At 40.9% G+C, this 12,869-nt stretch overlaps 1 protein-coding gene across 4 annotated transcripts in view; it reads left to right on the forward strand.

The window, feature by feature from the left end:
* COL11A1 (collagen type XI alpha 1 chain) overlaps positions 1-12,869 on the forward strand; it is a 164,828-nt gene that overhangs the window by 36,675 nt on the left and 115,284 nt on the right. The window contains exons 5-8 of one of the 4 annotated variants that reach the window (XM_045816516.1): positions 4,028-4,162; positions 9,529-9,645; positions 10,249-10,341; positions 12,343-12,597. In XM_045816516.1, the coding sequence (XP_045672472.1) occupies positions 4,028-4,162; positions 9,529-9,645; positions 10,249-10,341; positions 12,343-12,597 (600 nt within the window). Of the gene's footprint in view, positions 1-4,027; positions 4,163-9,528; positions 9,646-9,905; positions 10,059-10,248; positions 10,342-12,342; positions 12,598-12,869 lie in introns of all 4 variants that reach the window. The other 3 variants (XM_045816515.1, XM_045816517.1, XM_045816518.1) reach the window with 3 other exon arrangements.

Below are 12,869 nucleotides of genomic sequence, written 5' to 3' on the forward strand. Positions count from 1 at the left end.
TGAACTCCCCGATTTTTCCTTTTATTACATTTCTTCACAGAGTAAATGGTGGTGTCGCCCTATCATTGCTCAGCCAGAAGCGACAAGACCACTCGTCCTCCCACCCCCACCTCGAGTTCCTCCATTGTCCTGGCTGCCCCCTGCATCCCACACTGATATCACCAGCACCCCGGCTCCAAATCTCACGATCATTTCTGACCCAATAAATTCAGAGACTAGATGGCTTTACGGAACACAAGCGCAGCGCCTGTGTGACGTGCGCCAGCACTGGGGGACAGCGCACTGCTAACTCTAGAAACCTGGGAAATTCAGTGAGATGCAGCGCTAATAAATACTTGGAGTCTTCCAGATTTTGCCAGAAGTAAATTATTATCTCAGAATATAAGTCACACCCAAGTTTTAATGTTAGAAGTTCAAGTCTTCCAGGATTCAGAGTGGAACTGGACCCCTTATGAGATCGTACAATTTCTAGCTGCTACCTTGACATTCAACAGAGACTATTTGTAAATAAACTGTTTAAAACTAAGCCGGTTATTTGGACTGATAGTTACCAGAGGGGAGTCTTGGGGGACTGGGTGAGAAAGGGGAAGGGATTGAGACGTACAGATAGGTAGTTACAAAGTCGTCACGGGGATGTAAAGTAGAGTGTGGGAAATATAGTCAGTAATATTGTAGTAAGTATGTATGGGGCGAGGTGGGTGCTGGAGATGTCAGGGGAAACAGTTTGTCAAGTATGTGATTGTCTAACCCCTTTGCTGGACGCCTGAAACTAATACAGAATAATACCGCATGTGAACTGTAGTTGAAAACTAAACTTAAATAATAAATGTTTCCCTGAACAGTTACAGTTAAGCATTGGTCCAGCCTCTGAATTAGCTGTTTTGGTTCTACCTGGACTTCCTCTGCTGTTCTCGTGATGCTGTATTCGTCCCAAGCACATGGCCCGTTCACGGGTCATGTTACGTGATCGTGTGGAGCTGAACACGATGGCCGTTCAGAGCCTGGTTTTTTGTTGCTCCTCCCACACCAGCTGCTGTGCCGTCCAGTTCAGGGGGTGCTCCGGTGGGAACCGGCCCCCACCAAGCCCTGCTGGGTCTCACATGGGATGAGGCGTCGAACCTGAAAATTCAGACCCTGAACATGGACCTGTTGACAACGTGACCTTAAAATATGACACCCATCTCGTAGGCCGGTTTTTCAATAAGTGGGATTTCTTACACAGGCAGAAAAAGCTAAATTTGTTTTAACTGGTGTATTTCGTAGAGTGTGATGTAATTATATTGACAGCCCAGAAAACAGACATATCTGGACCTTCTAGAGAGTTATTATATGTGTACATAAAACAAGACTAAAAACAAAGGCAAGCAGACATCGTTGGAGTATGTGCATCACGTTTTTGTGGGCGGCATGTCTAATAAACTCGTGTAATAAAAGTGCAGTGGGAACCTTTTGCAGTGCACGGGGCATTCAGAAGAGCCTCATCTGCATAGCACGTTCTATACAGTTTTCTTACCTGTGCGTGGCTCCGGGCTCACCTTGTCTATGGGCAAACACAAGAGAAGAGAGAGCCCTAGCCTGCACAGTGCATCAGGCCAGGCGGCGGCATCAACTCGAACCTTGCCTTTGCAGATCCGTGGAGGGGAAGGATGCCACTTCCTGCCTTGTACGCTACCAAGGCCCATTTCGCTTGGTAACTTCCCCCTTTTCCAGCTGTGCGAATCTTTATGACTACTGACTCCGGATATTTATAGCTCATTCAACCTGTCAGGATGCTTTTGTTTATCGGCAGACCGTCTCACAGCGTGTCACGTGATTAACAGAAAAGCACCGTAAGGTGCCTCCTGGGGACGGAGTGCTGCAGATTTTTAACTGAATTTTCCAGGTTCTCTCCAGTGGTAGACTTTACGGCTGCACAGTTAACACCTGCAATAAGGATTTATAGTGGAAAGGTTGGCGGGAGTCCCCCTAACGAAGTCAAGTGCCTTAGCTAGAATAGTAAGTACTTAGGAACCCATAATCCCCCTCAAAAATATACTATTTTAAAATGCCATATGGCTATAAGACGGGCAATGCTTTTATGTTTCAACAGTAGCTTCACTTGGTTCGTTGTATTTCCTGCAAGTTAAGTGTGGAATTACAGACTGTTTAATTTTGGGGAGGACTTCGGATCTGGTCTCCCAAAGTGTTCATTTCACAAACGATGAACTGGGGTGAGTGACTTGCATAATTCCAAGCAGTTACGGCAAAGCTGAGAGAACATTCAGGAATCACGATTTCTGATTGAAACCCTTCATGAGGCCAGTGCTCAATGATGCCTTGTTATTTTTTTTATTTTATATTTATTTTTTAAATCCTCACCAGAAGATATGTTTATTGATTCTAGAGAGAGAGAGGTAGAAATAGAGAGGGGGAAGAGAGAGAGAAAGAGAAAGAGAAATATCTCTTGGTTGCCTCTCACAGGGATCAAACCTGCAACCTACGTATCTGACTTGCGACCTTTTGGTGCACGGGAGGATGGTCCAACCAACAGACACCTTGGCCAGAGCCTTAATTATTTTAAATAGCCTAATGAAGAATTCTGTATTCAAATTTATCTTTGTTATTTGTGATTATTTATAATAACTCAGTGTGGCTGCGCAGCGTTCTAAATTGCTCAGCTGGTGTTGTGGACCTTTACACACAATAATATTATACACAAAATAATAGGCCTTTAACTATCCAAAATGAGTTCATTTCAGAAACAGCGGAGTACTTGCAACATGGGACAAGCAAACCATGTCGAACCACAGGCAAATCCGAGGAGACGAAAGGCTACTTTTTAGTACACAGTGTTAGAGTCTTTGTAAGTTAAATGTCTGTATTTTCACCAGGCCCTACAGAGCAACCATTAATGAAATGCAGAAGAATGCAGAGAAAGCTGGAATAACGTTGAAGTTATTCAGAGCGGCATCAGGGGTTCTGTGAGTCAGGTTCCTGTGCCCAGACCTACCGACAGGGCCTTGAATCTCCGAGTCAGATGGATATTAAGCCCGACATTTTCCAGGGCCCCGGTGAAATGAATATGGTTGCAACCCACAGAGTCTTATCAAACACGTTTCACGTTTAAGGAGACCTGTGTGGACATAGATTGCTTTAAGAGCGGAGTACCCTTGACCTTTGGACAATGCTACAGGTGTTACAGGTGCCAATCCATACTTGCAGTCAAAAATCCGCCGATAAGTTTGACTCCCCAAAACTTAACCACTCGTGGCCTATTGTAGACGGAGAGCGTTACCAATAATATAAACAGTTAATCAACACACGTTTTGTATGTTACATGTATTATATATTTTTTTCTTACGACAAAGTAAATGAGAGTGAAGAAGATGTTATTTAAAAAATCGTAAGGTTCATGGGTGAATTTCTAAAAATTACCAAACATTTCCACATTCATACAGCCCTGGCTGGTGTGGGTGGCTCAGTGGGTTGAGCACAGGCCTGTGAGCCAAAGGACCACCAGTTCCGTTCCCCGTCAGGGTATGTGCCTGGGTTGCAGGGCAGGTCCCCGTCTGGGGGCATGTGAGAAGCATGTTTCTTCCGCCCACTGATGTTTCTCCCCCTCCCTCCTCCTCTCTAAAAACATCCACACGCACACAGCTGTCGAGGGGACAGAGGCGGGAGGCCTGGATGGAAGAAGGTGTGGGGATTATTGGAAGAATGTGGTGCATGACCCACAGGCAACACACAACAGTGTGGTGAGGGCCAGAGGGAAGGGCTGGTGTGTGGGGGCAAAGGGGAGAATGGGGACATCTGGAATAGCGTAACGAATAAAAAGTTAAAAAAAGAAAAATCCACGCACAAGTGGACTCGCGCCGTTCAAACCTGTCTTGTTCAGGGGTCAACTGCATTAACTGCCGACGTTCAGAGCAGGTGTGCGTTTCCGTCTTCTCGCGTGTAAAGGCAAACTCCACGTTGCTTTGGACGCGTGTTGCTCTAGACCTCCGTGTACCTGAGGGCGCTGACCACACCCATGCTTGCTCCTTGGCAGGGGGACATCCAGCAGCTGCTGATCACCGGGGACCCCAAAGCCGCGTACGACTACTGCGAGCATTACAGTCCGGACTGCGATTCCTCGGTGCCCAAGGCCGCGCAGGCGCAGGCGCAGGAGCCGCAGATCGACGAGGTGAGGCCCCGCGAGCGGGCGGGGTTCGCGTTTGCACGCGGGAGACGGGGTCCTGCGGAGTGGAGGCGGGGTCCTGCGGAGTGGAGGCGCGCCTCCGCGTGCCCAGGTGTAACTCGAGTGCACCTCGCAGTGCATAGCGCGCTACTGTTCCTGGGAAGAACCGCCTCCAAAATGATTTTTGTGTTTTTTTTCTCCACTTAGTATTCCATAACTTAAATTTCTTAAAAATAGGCATGCCTCTCTTGTATACAGTGTCTACAAGCATATTTTATTCTGTGGAGGGGGAGAGAACGATGGTTTCTCAAAGCTGTATTTGTCCGCTTAGCACTTTAATAATTAACACAGCCTCAAGGTAAGGGTGAAATGTCTGAGTGGCTGCCATTTGCCCAGGACTTGGGAGGTCCGTGCCCATGAGACAGGGACATTGGAGTTACCTGAAAGTTTTCAGGACGTGAGGGGGTTTTTTCCATTCCTTGTAGGCTGTGCTACATGGATAGATGTTTTTTTTTCTTCCTTGCACAAAATCTGATATTGCATCACAATGACATGAAAAACAGTATGAGTGGATTGTGGTAATTAAAGCTATTCATATACTTGCATTAAAGTTATGCCACTTTATTTGAAATTCAGGTGTGAAAACATTTTCCCAAGCTTTTTTCCCCCGAAGAAAATTTAGCACGATGAAATCTTAGTCTATTCTCACTCAGACCGAAAATACATGTGTTAGTATAGTCGTAGTGATTTTGTCAGACTTGACTATCCCAAAGAATAAAAACTACATTATAGTGTACTCTTGGTCCAAGCCTTTAGGTAATATTCTTTTGATGTAGATTTTCTAGAAATTAAAAAAGTAAGCAAATTGGAAGGAAGTTAGTCTTAGGTTGTTATCAAAATTATATATTTAGATTTTCTCCTCAAGTTGAAAGTGTTACATTTTAGAAGAGGTGGTGGAAGTTTTAAAATATTAACAGTGTCCTTATGTTTGAAAACAGCTCAAATAACATTTTCTCTTACCTTATACATATACTATTATTAGATGCCGCTTTTTGAGTTTTTCACTATTTAGAACAGGTCGATATCTTTGATTTTCAGTTGTGATTACTTTGCATGTGAATTCAGTTTGGAGATTATCTTTTCAATGCTTGCCATATATATATATATTTAACATTACTTTTTAAGGTATGACAGCGAATTCTGTTGCACTGATCTTTTTCGATGGCTTAATATTAATTTTCTTTTTAAAACAGGACAAAGTCTTAAGAAGCTGGCAGGAAGGCAAACACGAGAAAGAAAAGAGAAATTACGGGAGGCTTGTGTTTGCTTGTCTCGCGAGGTCTCCAGTGCTTCATGCTCTTTGTCCCCTCGTGGTTTATTAAAGCAGGTTTCTGTGAATTCCAAGAGGATAGGTAAAATAGCCATCAGGGTTAGCGCTTTTAAACAAAAATTCAGAATTAAAATTTATAGCCTTTAGTACACATGTTCAACATTGAAGTTTATTTTGCTACTGTTTTTAAAAAAAGATAAGGCTTCTCTATTTTTAGCAAGAGATAAGGCTCTGATTTTTGGAAGGATAAAGCTATGCGTTCCTAATATATTATCTCGAGGCGTCCTAGTCCCACGTTTTAATGCTATTAGCCAGGTAAGCTGAGTTATTTTGCATCCAAAATAATAATTTTTTAGCCCTCTTTTATTCTTCAGTTTGTTTAAACATCCACTTGTGTTTTTCTATTTTAGTGGTTCTCACACGCAGTTAACATTCTGAGATGTCAGGTTTGTTTTTACTGAAAGCCTTTGGTGAGGAAAACAACATATTGCCAGAGGAGCAGCTGCCTGCAATCTGGCCGGGCCGTGGCGTCTCTTAGTAGTTTCTCTGTTGAATGTGTCACAGTGAGAGATGTTCCTTCTCCAAATCGGCTCTCACAGTTTTTCCTACTCCTGAATGACATTGATACTTCAATAATAAGATAACCATTTTATACCAGTGTGTAAAACACTGCTTAACCAAATCTGTAAGCAAGCCTGGTATTAATTTTGAACAATAATATGACATTACATTGCAAATACGCATTTATATACAAAATGGGAATGCAGTATTATTTGTCAATGTAATGACAATCACATACGATAGAAAACACCAACCACACATGTTGTTCTTTCTATTAGTTAATTTTCTATTAATAAATGTGTGACATTGCATATTTATGATTCCACTTTGGATTAATAAATATGTCACTTTCTTTTATAAAATAACCGAGGTTTGCTTTTTCTCACTTCTAATTTAGTCTCGTTTGTATCCTCTAAAGAACACATTCTAATTCATTCTGAGGATGAATTCATTCTGATTCATTCAGAATCTTCATTCTGAAGATTCATTTTTTTTATGTGTTTGGCACAATAGTGAAAGTACATAATGTAGGTAGATTTAAATATAGTGATAACATCATCAAACTTTAATTCTGTTTGAACCTACACAATGCCATTGGCATGGCAGACTAATATTAAAATTATGACTGTTTTTGGATGTTGACATCAAGTTAGATTATTTTCCCATCTTATAACAAATTAGATGTTAAATCTATATATGGTTCTTTCTTAATGTATTATACAGACTGAGGTGCCTTATATCCAGTAGGTGGTAGATAGTCTTATACATAAAAGATAATAAAGAAAATAAACCCAGTGAAAAATAATCTTTTAAAAAGAAACTTAAAAAATTGACTTCCCCAAATACATTACCTTAATTTTCTTTTCATGTAACATTGACCATACAGTCTGGCTTCCATAAGTGCACAGATACTTGCTGGTACTACAGCTTTCCATCAGATTAAGTAAGAATAGACTTGCGGACATGCCTGGAAGACCCCTCCTCCTCCCAGCCATCACTGAGGCTGCTCACAGACAGGGTGGGAAACATTCCGCCAAGGCTTCTCTTTTTGCATATGTGCACCTGGTTGACTGCAATCAGTTCTCTCTTCTTCACCTGTTCTTAGGACAAAAGTCCATAGTTGTAAAGCTCCATGTAGACCAGCAAAGCCTTAAAAATACTCAGTACCACCTAAAGGTGGATGGTGTGTAGATAAAAAGTAAGAACAAAAGCCATGATTCTTCTCAGTGAGTCCTGAGTAACTCCCAGACAAAGATGCACGTGAGTGCCGAAGGCAGCGACCATGTTGCCTGCTCCATCATCCCACAGTCACAACGGAGTCTGGTTGTTCTCCATGTGGACAGAGTTCAGACAGAGGCGAGAACTGTGGCAGTTAGAAGAGGTTTCCTCCTGCAAGAGAAGAATATGATACAGAGATAACTGGCCACTTTGCAGGATAGATCCGTGTTCTGAACACAAGGCTTTAAGATGGATTCGGTTGCCCCTTTTTGCCTTTATTTGTTGATTTTTGCTTTTATAATTCATTATAGATGCACATGATTCTAAAAAGTATGCTTAATTACAAAACTCTCGAGTATAAAGTAAACTGGCTTTTTTTTATTCCAGTTTCAGCTAGTAGCTTGTAATTACAGAAATCCAGTATTTCTTATTTCAACAAGGGTAACTGTAACTACAGAAAGATTGCTCATTAGATAATAGTCAGCCTCCATTAATGTCTACTTAATATATATCTAAGTTCAGTGTTTAATTATTGCATCTACTTAATGACATTATCAATAACGCTTACACGATCTTTCCTAGAAATAGTTGGCATAGCTTGTTTGCAGCGGCATAAAGATACAAACATGTCTAAAATATTATAGACATGCATTTTTCTATTTGACCCAATTCTATACAGATTCTAGTTAGAATACATTTTTGCTGAAATGCTTCAAATGTCTAATCATTGAAAATGAAGCTATTGCTGAAAAGAGAAAATTATGGTTCCATTTCAATTAATTTACTGAAATTGGAGGGGTTTTAGGGGGCATCATAAAGAAGACCAAAGTCATGCCTGTGTTTGTATTTCAATATGATTTTCAGCTGAGCCATCTAGAAAAGTTCAGTCCAATGAGGGTGTTTCACAAACGGCCAGATGCACGGTATTGCTACAGTGATTACAGTTCTCCGAAAGACATGTGGTCAGCTGTTAATTTGCTGGCAGATCAAAAGAGATTACTTGAAATACCAAGAGAGGTTATATAGGGACATAACTGAACTTTTGCCAAATATAGTACTTAAGTAATTCCACATAGTTTGCATTTAGCATTAAAATATATATATACACATGTAATATGTGTGCATATATACTGTGTTAGTGTTAGCTAGTTGAGTTTGCTGTTTATTATTTCATACTATATATGACCTTACTGTCTTTAGTTCTTTTTTACTAAAACCAATTATTAATATATGCTTCAAAATATCTGTATTCTTGTTTAAAACTTAAAGTTTTAATAGAGATTTTTGGCTGTGAAGGTGAGCGCATTATTTCCCTCATCATTCACTCTGTATGATTGTCTTGCATGTCCTTCTACAAAGAACGTACCTCTTCCCAGTACATTTTTTTAATACAGAAAATTCTAGTATAAAACACTGCAATCTGAGTTCAGTTTAAGTAGTGTAAGATATATGAATGGCATGCCCTCTTTCTGGTAAATAAAAAGGGAGTATACTTAAAATTTTAAGTAAAGTGTTAACTATAAGCAGATATGATTTTGAATCTTTTAATGCTTCACAAGTATTCTCTGCTCCTTTGTATCTTAAGTGTACAGTGAAGAAGAGACTTCCGAATAAATTAAGCATTTTATCTTTCCAGCGGTTCTAGTATTTCTAGTAGAAAATAGACTCATTTCACGTGCTCTGTATTCCCTTTCCCTCCTTCCCCTTTCCGTTTTACAAGAGATGCCAAAACCCTTTCATGCTTGGGAAGACTATTCTCTATGAGTTAGTCTTCTCTATGAAATCTGTAGAGTTAATTCTCTATATTTTTATTTTTATATGTGTAGTTTAATGAAAAAAAATAGCCCCCACTGAAATGGTTGTAAAATTTATCTGGATAAGCTTTGTGGAGTAGTTTTTACAAACCAAAATGCGCACGAATATTTGTCAGCTGTGTCCAAATACATAACTACGATGTGTGAATGAATATCCAGCAATTAAAAGTTCGAATTAACATTCGAAACTTTTAGTCTCTTCACAATCTAATGGTGGCGAGAAAACCTCCATTAGGGTCTTCGAACTCCTGCTTTGTCGCTCCTCTGTTCTTACACTCTGTGTAAGAGCGTGTAATACTTTGTGTGATGCAAAGTAACAGTTCAGTAACCGTATTTCCTTGTCTCCTAAGGTTTACTCTGAGTAAACGTTAGGACGACGATTCCGACCTTATTAATGGTGGGGCCTGCCACTAACAACGCTGCCTGGTGTTTCTCCCTTTGCGATGTAGTACGCGCCCGAGGATTTAACGGAGTATGACTATGAGTATGGTGAAGCAGAGTATAAGGAGGCTGACAGTGTGACAGAGGCACCCACTGTCGCCGAGGAGACACTAGCACAGACCGAGGTAAAAACCGAGGAGCGCCTTGCACACGGTGCCCCGATGCCCGTCACCCTGCGGTTCCTAATGTCCGCTGTTCCACTCACTGTCCACCTTTCCTCCACCTGGTTTCTGGGAGCCAGTTAACGGTGGTTTTTGTTTGGCAGTCGCCGTCCCGGAGAAACGATGCTCATTTCGCTTGGCTTCTCCTTCCTTTCGCCCACGCTCTTCCTTTCCCTTCTCCCTCGATTTATGTTTTCCATCCCGTCTTTCACCGCGTTTTGCAGAGAAAGAAACCCAATTTCAGAAAGAAGACGAGGACAGTGGCCGCTAACTCAAAGGAAAAGGCCAAAAAGTTTACACCCCCTAAATCTGAAAAGTTTGCATCCAAGAAGAAGAAAAGTTATCAAGCAGCGGCAAAAACCAAACTAGGGGTCCAGGTAGCAAAGAAGGAGCAATCAAGATCTCTCCTACAAAGCTGGGGGATCTCTGATGATGCGCCATTGTCCTAACCCGACTAGATAAATCCGCATTTGGCTAATACAATAACCCAGTTAGGTCATGCTTTATACCACGATGGGGATGGCCTCCCGTTTTTAATCACTGCTGTTCCGTTGAATTTATTGCTAGGCAAATATCGTGGAGGATTTTCAAGAATACAACTATGGAACGATGGAGAGTTATCAGACAGAAGCTCCTAGGCGTGTATCTGGAACAAATGAGGTAATGCCCGAGGGCGGTATTTAGTCACAGCCCTCCACTGAAACAGGTGTCCTGGTTTCTTGATCCGCCTCACTCTGGAAGAATCTATAATCTCTGAAAGTTAGATGTTTTTATTGCTTCACTGAGGTAAGAACACAGTCAGATCGGCTCACTATGACTAAAAACATTTCACTTAACGATCAGAGTCAATTCACGTTGTGCATGGCCCCTGGTTTCATGCAAATGCTGAATTGGTTCAGCGGAGCGGCTGCTGTCGTTTTCTCGGCTGTCCCTGGGACGCGTGAGCTCCTCGGTATGTTGTGACGACGGAGGGGCGTTCACAACATGAGCCTCCTGTGAGGAGCAGCACCCTCCCCAGTGACAATTGTATCCTCAAGTGATACAATCAGAATGTATTCCACCTGGCTGATAATCGTGCGTTTTTATGACAGCGCGTATTCTGAGAAAACGCAGCCTTTGTGGATTTTAATAGCTATTTATAATTTCATACTTGCTGGGAAAGTAGTGTTAATTATGGCTAAAATAATATATCTTAACCTTTTCCATTCTTTTCTAGGAAAAGGATTAAGTTCATACAGGGACAAATCAAGCAATCTTTCTGAATTATGCATATGCAATCTTTCTCATTATGCATATATTCTGACATGAAAAAATGAGTATACAATCCAGTTTAACTTTGTTAAACACCTGCCATCCTGGGTATAACAATACCCAAGTAATTTAGTTATTAGAAAATTTATATAACACATGTCCCAATAGGTAGATAAACTCAGTGGTATATTACTTGTGAATGCATAATCTAGAATAATAACATTTTCACAGTTTAGCTTAAGAACAGATTTTAAGGTTTCGCCTAGTCCAACTTCATCATTCCCCAAAATGGATATCTTGATTCAAGGTGTTTATTTATCTACCCAGATTCATCCAGTTTCTTAGTTCGCAGATATGAACACAGTAGTATCCTGAGGTGGATACGATGCTTCCCCCGTAGGGGCCGTGTCCTCCTTGACTGAGAATACGAAGATGACGTGGTTATGGGACATTCTGCTGGCTAACAATTTGGTTAACAATTGCTAAAGTAGCCATTCACCCACACTTCTACTCACGTGATCTTGTTTCTTTATCATCTAGATTCACTATGTCATGGAAAACAAGTTACTTAAAAATGAAATTCAAAAATGTAGCAAAATAAATTGTTTAATGTGAACGTCATAAAAATCACCATGTAGCCAAAAACTGCATAATTAATATGCTTCAGATTTATGCTATTAATAGGAAATTAGTCATGAGAAAGGAAAATATACTATTTATTTTTAAATATCTCTGAGGAAGTTTTATTGACATAATTTTTACTTTTAAAGTAAATATTTATCATCTACTCTTTATGAGGTTTGACGGTGATATATTTTATTTGAATATAAATTTTGAAGGTTGTATTTTATTATTTTATTTGCTTTAAAGAACTCTTTGGTGATATAAAACTCCCCTGCATGCCAGATACCACAAGTAAATATTGCAATAATAAGCAATAATAAGTCTCAACCTTGGCCTTGATATTTTATTTTGGGGATTGAAAGTCAAAGTCACATGGTTTCTCTGGTGGTGATTATATTGCATAATGATGTTCTTTAAGATTTGAAAATTAAGCAAAGCTTTAACTAAGTGCACATTTTACTATTCAAATCTTACACTGTAAAGCAAATATCAAATTGACTGGCAAGGTTGTTTTCAATGGAAGCAGCAAATACACATGTGAATTCCATGTGAATATTTGCGGTTTATCGGGGAGCGTGTTTCGAAAGCCATGTATCCTTGTACATACCGGTGTACAAAGCTATTTCTCTCGATGATACCAGCAGAAATAGTTCCCGGCCTTGCTTGAGCAGCCTTCAGCCCGCTGCCCGCCCCGGTCACAGCCCTCACACTGTAGTCGCAAACGCTCGCCTGGCTGCACTAACAGTAACCTTCCTGTTCTCCACTTCCTCGCGACTGAAATGATAGCCCGACCCAGCCGAAGAAGTGTTCACTGAAGAGTATCTAACTGGAGAGGATTATGATTCCCAGAGGAGGAACCCCGAGGAGACACTGTATGAAAACAAAGAAATAGACGGCAGGGACTCTGACCTCCTGGTAGATGGAGACTTAGGCGAATACGATTTTTATGAATATAAGGAATATGAAGATAAACAGACGAGCCCCACTAATGAAGAGTTTGGCCCAGGTGTTCCGGCAGAAACAGATATCACAGAAACCAGCGTAAGTCGGCGTGCCACGCTGTGTGGTTGTGTGTCTTGTTCCTGGAGTGTTTTCCTGTCCGTCTTGACGTCTTTTCAGGTTTATCGTGTGGGTTGTCTTCTTGTACAGATTCTGAATACTCATCACAACTAGGACACCTTGGTAGATCCCTCCCCATGGGGAGTTTCCGCAGGTGCATGTCTGGCCATGTTACTGGAGTCTTCGTCTGAAAGTATAATCTCGAATAGGACTGTGTCGAGATTTTCTTTTCACTGATATCATTAAAATAGAGT

The sequence above is a fragment of the Phyllostomus hastatus genome, unplaced genomic scaffold (genome assembly GCF_019186645.2).
Source record: "Phyllostomus hastatus isolate PE091 unplaced genomic scaffold, TTU_PhHast_1.1 phas_scaffold_216, whole genome shotgun sequence".
NCBI classification, from domain to species: domain Eukaryota; kingdom Metazoa; phylum Chordata; class Mammalia; order Chiroptera; family Phyllostomidae; genus Phyllostomus; species Phyllostomus hastatus.